This window comes from Leguminivora glycinivorella, chromosome 5, assembly GCF_023078275.1.
Source record: "Leguminivora glycinivorella isolate SPB_JAAS2020 chromosome 5, LegGlyc_1.1, whole genome shotgun sequence".
Taxonomy (NCBI): domain Eukaryota; kingdom Metazoa; phylum Arthropoda; class Insecta; order Lepidoptera; family Tortricidae; genus Leguminivora; species Leguminivora glycinivorella.
Window position 1 is genome coordinate 24,071,024 of NC_062975.1, and position 8,658 is coordinate 24,079,681.

Genomic DNA, 8,658 nt, shown 5'->3' on the forward strand with positions numbered 1-8,658 from the left:
TAATTAGTTTATAAGTAATTAGGATTTGAACGAAAAATGATAGCGTTAAATTCACGTAATCGAGCGCCGTAACGCGTTCGACCAATCACGACGCGCCATCCGTCGCCTATCGGGCGCAATTATTTACCTCTCTATCGCACGGAGCCTCGCGCTCAGCCGAGTCGTGATTGGGCGAATAAATTGAAATGTTTCTTTCCGTGAAGCGTAGGCGCATTCTGAAAAGGGGTATAAAAGGAACGATCGCTCGGTATGGGACATTTCGAATTCGACCGGAACAAGAAGAACCAGCAGCCTCCAAGGAAAACCAGCAGCCAGCAGCCTACTACAAGCAGCCTACAGCCAGCAGCCAGCAGCCTACAGCCAGCAGCTAGCAGCCTACAGCCAGCAGCCAGCCACCCTCCACGACGGGTAGCGGCAGCCGCAGAAAACGACAGCATCGCGACGTATCGTCCGTACCGAGCGTTTCGTTAGGATATTAGCTTAGGAGTATTTTTATAACCGCGTTAAAATTAGAGTCGTTGATTATTGTAAATATAAACCATTTGATTTGATTCGTTTTTTAGTTAGTGTATTCCAAAATCATAATCGGTACGGTTGATTGCTGAGGACGACATCGAAGCTCAAGGTACAGGCCCGGGACGAAAGAGTGAGTCGCACGAGCTCCAGCACATTCTCTCCACTTCGAGCCGTCGATAGGAAGCTTTGCGGACGCGGTCTGCAACAGTTTCTGGTCCTTCGAGCCGGATCTTCGTGCGGACTACGGGTCTACAGCGACGTACCTGTCATGAGCGACGACAGGATGGTAAGGACGAGGTCCAGGTCCAACCGAGCTGCGTCAGTGACGAGCGAAGAGGAGAGGCAGCAACTACTCGACGAAGGCGCGTCGGCGGCCCGCGAACGAGAGGCCGCACGCGCAAGCGCTGAGAGGGCGATGGGCGCCGACGCGGCGCGCCCTCCCTCACCTCCTCCGGACCCGCTGGCGTAACGGAAGGGCTTAGCGTCGCCGGCGCGCAACCGATGGGCGCGGCGACAGCTAACAGCACGCTCAGGTATGGATTAACCGTAGAGACACCGAGGTCACCGTCCTACGACACGACATTGCTATGGCGAAGGGATTTAGCCAAGCGGTTACGGCGTCGTTCCAGACCCACGCCGATCCCAGCTAGACATCCCAAGGCTGCCGTCATAGACAGAACTACCGAGAAACGAAAGTCGCTGCAGGAAACTACCAAGGAGGTAAATAAACCAATTATTAAAGCTCAGTCCGTCAGATCACATGCGAGCAGTCGCACTGTGATAGAAGCGCAGCTGTCTCAGGCGGAGCTCGAGGCCAGCGAACGGCTAGCGGAGATATCCCGGAGGGAGTTGCAGCTAGAAGCGGACATGGTACGTAAACGGCTAGACGCCAGAAAACTGCAGATCCGCGCTAATGCGGATAGCGCAGACGAGCACGAATCTGCTGGTAGCGTGCGGAATTCGAATCAAGATCGATTAGACGAATGGCTAGAGAACTCGCGAGACGCGACGTCAAAACCCATTTGTAAGAGGTTAACCGACGAACCTCTACCCAAGTACGAGACTCCGAGACGACCTGCGCAGGCGGAGCGGCATATTCGAGGCCTCTCACCGGACCGCCAGGTATATCGGCGATCGATATCGCCACCGTCGGAGTCGCGTAGGCGATCGATATCGCCACCGGAGCGACGCAGGCGATCGACGACGCCGCCGGCGCGTCGCGAGCGATCGACGTCGCCACAGCTGGACGCGCGTACTCCGCACACGGCGCACACGCGCGCCACCGAAGGTACTGTAGCAGAGTCCATGCTGCACCTGTTCGAGAGGATGCAGATGGCGGCCCGTCCAGCCCCGAAGGATATATTCGAGCTGCCGCATTTCTACGGAGACGTCAGCGAGTGGAGAAGTTTCTACAATACCTACGCAGAGACATCGAAGCGGTATAAGTTTACTGACTACGAGAACGTGGCGCGGCTCAGGATGGCTTTACGCGGGGACGCAAAGACGTGTGTGTCTCACGTGTTATCGACAGCCACCAGACCCGATATGATCGTGAGAATACTGAAAAAGCAGTTTGGACGCAGCGAGGTATTGTTAGACAAGGCGATTGACGACCTGCGAAAGTTGCCGCAGTTGGGGCCTACCGCGAACGACCTCAACACTTTCGCGATAAAAATAATGAACGTGGTATCTACAGTTATGGATATCGATCGAAGGCACTATGCCGATAACCCCATGCTCATCAGAGAGGTTACGGACAGGTTGTCGCCGCATCTTCGAAGCAGATGGTGCGACTACGCGAAGAAACATCGAGACAGCAAGGACCCGGAGATTCTGCAGTTGGCGGATTTCCTCATGGAGGAGAGCGAACAGGAGATGTCCTTCTGTCACGCCCGCGCCGCCCCGAGGCGAGCGCAGGCGCCGTTATCAGTGCCGCACGCGCGCGCAGCCGGCGCTCGCGTGAAAATATCCGCAACGCACAACCCACCGAGAGCTCCCACAGGACGTCAACACGAGGTGCAGAAAGTGACGTACGCGACACGTCAAGCCACAACATCCCGTTCGACGACGTGCCTGTTCTGCGGTGGCGGTCACCTGACGCCGGACTGCCGCAAGTTAGCCGCCCAATCCGTGGGCGCTAGATGGGAGTGGGCGAAATTAAATCGTATATGCTATCGCTGTATCGACGCGAAGCATATGAAAACACAATGCAAGGCCAAAGCGTGCGGCGTTGCAGGCTGTCCTCACGTACACCATCGACTGCTTCATGCGGACTCGCCGCAGGAAGTGCGTGAGGATACGGCTATGGTGCTAACACAAGAAATCAGGTCAGTACCTACATCGTCAGCAGTGACGTCATCGGCCGAGCCAGCGGACACGACGGAGCCGCGAGCTGCGGACGACGAGAACGACGCCCGCGTGTACGTGTCGTCAACACCGGACTACAGCGTGCTGCTAAAGGTACTACCCGTAACCGTATCAGGTCCAAAGGGAACGGCGCATATCTTCGCTTTCCTTGACGATGGATCCACCTTGTCAATGATCGACCAGGACGTCGCGGACGAGATCGGCGCGGTCGGTCAAGACGAGCCGCTATGCATAAGAGGTATTCAGCGGTTGAAACTTAGCTCAGTGACACAGACGGTCAAGGCTAAAGTAAGCCCCGCTCGTGGCGGCTTGACATACGATATATCCCTAAAAACGGTAGACGGACTAGGGATACGCTCGCAGTCATTAAATAAGAAGCGTCTATTGGAATACGAACATCTGGCGGACTTGGGCGACGAGTGCTACACGGGCATGGGCGTGCCGCAGATGTTAATAGGCGGAGACTTCAGTCATCTTATAAACCCGACGGAGGTGAGGCAGGGCGGCGAGGACGAGCCGTGCGCAGTTAAAACCTCGTTAGGATGGGTTTTCTTCGGGCGAATGCCGAGGTATGTACCAAATAACGAGCAGGTCGTGATGCACTGCCACAGTGACGACAGTGATCTCGTGGAGCAGGTCAAGAAACACTGGGCAGTCGAGGCGCTTGGCATAACGGCAAAGGACAACATTCGACCCGACGACCAGCGAGCGATCGATACATTCGAACGAACAGTAAAAAAGGTAGGACAGAGATACGAAGTCGGCCAACTATGGGCTGCCGACGACATAAAGCTGCCACCGAGTTTCAACATGGCGAAGGCGAGATTACGCAATCTAGAAGCCCGCATGTCGAGAGATCCTGACTTTGCCAACGAGTATCAAGCACAGATACACAAGCTTCTGGAAAAGGGGTACGCAGAGCGCATCATGGAACCACCGCAGTCAGATCGGATGTGGTTTCTGCCCCATTTCAGCGTCTACAATTTAAATAAAGGAAAGTATCGCGCTGTATTCGATTGCGCCGCGAAAAGTCAGGGATGTGCATTGAACGATTTCATCCTCGCGGGACCGGATTTACTACAGAGCCTGCTGGGGATACTACTTCGATTCCGTGAGTGGGAATTCGCCGTCACCGCGGACATACAGGAAATGTTCCTTCAAATACAGCTGCGAAGAGAGGATCGGCATAGTCAGCTCTTCATCTGGAGGGGATCGCGGCGTGACGTGACACCGTGGACGTACCAGCTAAACCGGGTATGTTTCGGTAACATCTCTTCTCCTTTTCTCGCACACTCGGTGCGGAATAGGAATGCGACGGACAACAAGGATCGCTATCCGGACGCGGTCTACGATATCCATAATAATCACTACATGGACGATTATGTGGCATCATATGAGACAGAACGGGAACTCATATCAACAGCGACACAGGTGAGACTAGCACACGCGGAGGCTAGCTTTCGGCTGCGCAGCTACGCTAGCAACAGCGAGTTGTTAATGCGAAACATCGATCCGGAGGAGCGAGCGACGGGACCTTCTCATCTCGGAGAAAAGCAACAGACCGTCCTCGGAATGACGTGGGACCCAGAGACGGATACGCTGGGGTACAACACGAAAATGCTACGAGTGCCAGACGACGTGAAAAGGTACGAGCGATCGCCCACTAAAAGGGAACTTTTGAGTGCCGTAATGTCAGTTTACGACCCATTAGGCCTCATAGCGCAGTATATGATAAGCGCTAAGATCATATTCCAACGTGTGTGGACAAAGGGCACGGACTGGGACGAGCGGCTGCCGGCGGAGGAAGCGGAGGACTTTTTCCGGTGGCTGAGGGCACTGAGCGACGTGTCCGCGCTGCGAATACCCCGACGATACGCCACGCCCACCGGTGCAGTTAGAAGAGAACTGCATATTTTCAGTGATGCATCGACCGAGGCCTACAGCGCGGCGGCCTATTGGCGAGTATCGAACGACGAGGAGGAAACGCAAGTGAGCTTAGCTATAGCGAAAAGCCGAGATTGCCCGCTAAAGGTAATGACAGTTCCCAGGCTCGAATTAACCGCAGCAGTCGTCGGCGTGCGGCTGGCGGAGACAATTTTACGCGAGCAGCGTTATCCTGTGACAAAGGTGACGTATTGGACAGATTCCATGGTTGTTCTCGGATGGGTTCGCGATGACGCGCGAAACTATCGTCCGTACGTGTCACACCGACTTGCGGAGATCGCCGAGAAAACAGATAGAGACGCGTGGAGGTATGTACCAACCGCTCAGAACCCCGCAGATCGAGCGACGAGATGTCAACCAGCGCAGAGCGTGCGCATCGAGGACGAGTGGTACGAAGGACCGCGCTTTCTCTATGGACCCGAGACATCATGGCCTAGTCACCCATCGAATCGAACAGACGACCTGCCTGAGAGGAAGGCGAGGCCGTCAACCGCGACATCACTGGCGATCATCTCAGCGAAGCCAGACCCTTCGAGCGTACTGCCAGACGTGAGACGGTTTAGCAGTTACGACAGACTGTTGAACGCGACAGCGAACGTCTTGCTATTCATCGAGAAAATGAGAACGAAGAATAAAGCCTTGCAGCTACAAGTCAGACATTTGAGAAAGGCAGAACACATGTGGTTGCAATACAGTCAACGACGAAGCTTTCCCGAAGAGCTTCGAGCCTTAAGCCAGAATAGGCTCATCGATCGCAAATCGCGATTATACGACCTGGCACCCGAGCTAGGCGATGACGGCGTGTTACGCATGAAGACGAGGCTGGGCAGCGCTCCAGTATTGTACACCGCGCTACAACCGATAATACTGGATGGCCGCGAGCCGTTCACCCGTCTACTCATCCTGCGAGCTCACCGACGATCAGCGCACATTCACAACGAAGCAGTAATCAACGAACTGCGACAAGAATATTGGATACTACATCTGCGGCCGACCGTGAAGTCTGTAGCTCGAAACTGCGCGCTATGCACACTACGACGAGCAACACCGAGAGCGCAGCCCTTAGGCGATCTCCCGCCCGAGCGACTACAGGCGTATCAACGTCCCTTCACTCACACCGCACAAGACTACATGGGACCGATGTTCGTCACGATCGGACGGCGCAGAGAAAAACGCTGGGTGTGTCTATACACGTGCCTAGTGACGCGCGCTATTCACCTTGAAAGCGTGCACAGTCTTTCAACCGACAGCGCGCTACTATCACTACGAAGATTCGCCGCGAGAAGAGGATGGCCCAGGACGATGTACAGCGATAACGCGACGTGCTTCAGGGCGGCGGCGACGGAACTACGTGAGGCGTACCGGCAATGGCTGCCTGTACTGCAAACTTACGCCACTCAGAACCGAATGGAGTGGAAATTCATCCCACCTGGCAATCCTTCGGCCGGGGGCGCGTGGGAGCGAATGATAAGGACAGTTAAGATAGCGATGTCCTACACTTTCAACGAACGAGCACCGAAACCCGAAGTTTTCGAAACTCTACTCGCCGAGATAGAGAATATCGTCAACCGACGACCACTTACACATGTCAACGTCGATCCAGACTCCGAAGAAAGTTTGACTCCAGCACACTTTCTACTTCTTCATAACGCTAACTTACCGATGATTGGCGTTTACGACGAGAACGAAAAGAAGCAATGGAAGATGGCCCAAGCGCTTGCCGACCACTTTTGGCGGCGCTGGACCAAAGAGTACTTTCCTCTACTGGCACCGAGGAAGTCGTCCCACGACGGAGGGCGGCAACTTCAACCAGGCGATGTGGTCATCGTCGCTGAACCCAATGGTCCACGCAGCGTGTGGCCCCGAGGCGTCGTCGAGACTACCTATCCGGGACCCGATGGACGGGTCCGCTCCGCTGACATCAGAACGAGACACGGGACGCTACGCAGGCCCAGCTGCAGGCTGGCGGTCATCGCGTCGCAACCCATGCACCAGGAGTCTTCGACTGCGGGGACAAAATGTTAGCGACGCGTCGAAATATATGTAAAATAGCATAAGAATTCGATTAAGACTGTATTCGCAATAAAGATTATTTCGTAGGTAGGAAACGGGTAGAACTGCGTTAGTTAAGTTAATTTTGTCAATTCCGATTATTAAGTATGATAATAAGACTCATATGTGATGTATTCGATAGCAGGCAATTCCCATATTCCTTCCTTCCCAAGTCGCGGAAACCGAGTCCAAAGTTCAATCTAAACTCAGACTGTCCATTGGACTACGATTAATAGCCAATAAGCACTAACGTGAGAGGCTTAGAGCGAGAAAACCGAACTCTCCTCTGATTGGCTAAAAATATTTCCTTAAAGTTCCGAAATCATTTTCCTTTCACCCGAAAATTGCCTTAGGATTACTCGAATCCAAGCCAATAACTCGATAACTATAAGACATACGAAAATGTAAATAGTTTTAAAACGTAGCTGGGAACTTACGTAACACGATAACCTACATTTCCATAGTAATATTCCGTTATCGATAACAATGGAGCTCAAGGCGAGCCGCGAAACCAGTCTATTGTATGGCCCGGACGGCTAATCACCTCTTCTATTGTGTAAAAACGTAAACAAACGCAGGTGCATTCCACTCGAGGTGAATGACCCTAGTGTCAGGTGCATTGTTACGTAATTTCGAAGCGATAGCCTAATTAGTTTATAAGTAATTAGGATTTGAAAGAAAAATGATAGCGTTAAATTCACGTAATCGAGCGCCGTAACGCGTTCGACCAATCACGACGCGCCATCCGTCGCCTATCGGGCGCAATTATTTACCTCTCTATCGCACGGAGCCTCGCGCTCAGCCGAGTCGTGATTGGGCGAATAAATTGAAATGTTTCTTTCCGTGAAGCGTAGGCGCATTCTGAAAAGGGGTATAAAAGGAACGATCGCTCGGTATGGGACATTCGAATTCGACCGGAACAAGAAGAACCAGCAGCCTCCAAGGAAAACCAGCAGCCAGCAGCCTACTACAAGCAGCCTATAGCCAGCAGCCAGCAGCCTACAGCCAGCAGCTAGCAGCCTACAGCCAGCAGCCAGCCACCCTCCACGACGGGTAGCGGCAGCAGCAGAAAACGACAGCATCGCGACGTATCGTCCGTACCGAGCGTTTCGTTAGGATATTAGCTTAGGAGTATTTTTATAACCGCGTTAAAATTAGAGTCGTTGATTTTTGTAAATATAAACCATTTGATTTGATTCGTTTTTTTTAGTTAGTTTAATCCAAAATCATAATCGGTACGGTTGATTGCTGAGGACGACATCGAAGCTCAAGGTACAGGCCCGGGACGAAAGAGTGAGTCGCACGAGCTCCAGCACATTCTCTCCACTTCGAGCCGTCGATAGGAAGCTTTGCGGACGCGGTCTGCAACAGTTTCTGGTCCTTCGAGCCGGATCTTCGTGCAGACTACGGGTCTACAGCGACGTACCTGTCATGAGCGACGACAGGATGGTAAGGACGAGGTCCAGGTCCAACCGAGCTGCGTCAGTGACGAGCGAAGAGGAGAGGCAGCAACTACTCGACGAAGGCGCGTCGGCGGCCCGCGAACGAGAGGCCGCACGCGCAAGCGCTGAGAGGGCGATGGGCGCCGACGCGGCGCGCCCTCCCTCACCTCCCTCCGGACCCGCTGGCGTAACGGAAGGGCTTAGCGTCGCCGGCGCGCAACCGATGAGCGCGGCGACAGCTAACAGCACGCTCAGGTATGGATTAACCGTAGAGACACCGAGGTCACCGTCCTACGACACGACATTGCTATGGCGAAGGGATTTAGCCAAGCGGTTA

General features: G+C 53.8%; 1 protein-coding gene across 1 annotated transcript; it reads left to right on the plus strand.

Moving 5' to 3' along the window:
* The first annotated feature begins 1,017 nt into the window (after positions 1–1,017).
* On the plus strand, positions 1,018–6,852 carry LOC125225979. Its single transcript, XM_048129794.1, has 2 exons — positions 1,018–1,638; positions 2,539–6,852. The coding sequence occupies exons 1-2, from the start codon at positions 1,018–1,020 to the stop codon at positions 6,850–6,852; spliced, it is 4,935 nt and encodes a 1,644-aa protein (XP_047985751.1).
* Positions 6,853–8,658: the final 1,806 nt, after the last annotated feature.

What these genes read in the sequence shown, in the direction of transcription:
- LOC125225979 (XM_048129794.1), top strand. Translation starts at nt 1,018, where the DNA reads ATGGGCGCGGCGACAGCTAACAGCACGCTCAGGTATGGATTAACCGTA. An exon ending in GCCTCTCACCGGACCGCCAG is followed by an intron (nt 1,639 to 2,538) that starts GTATATCGGCGA and finishes CACGAGGTGCAG; the next exon opens with AAAGTGACGTACGCGACACG.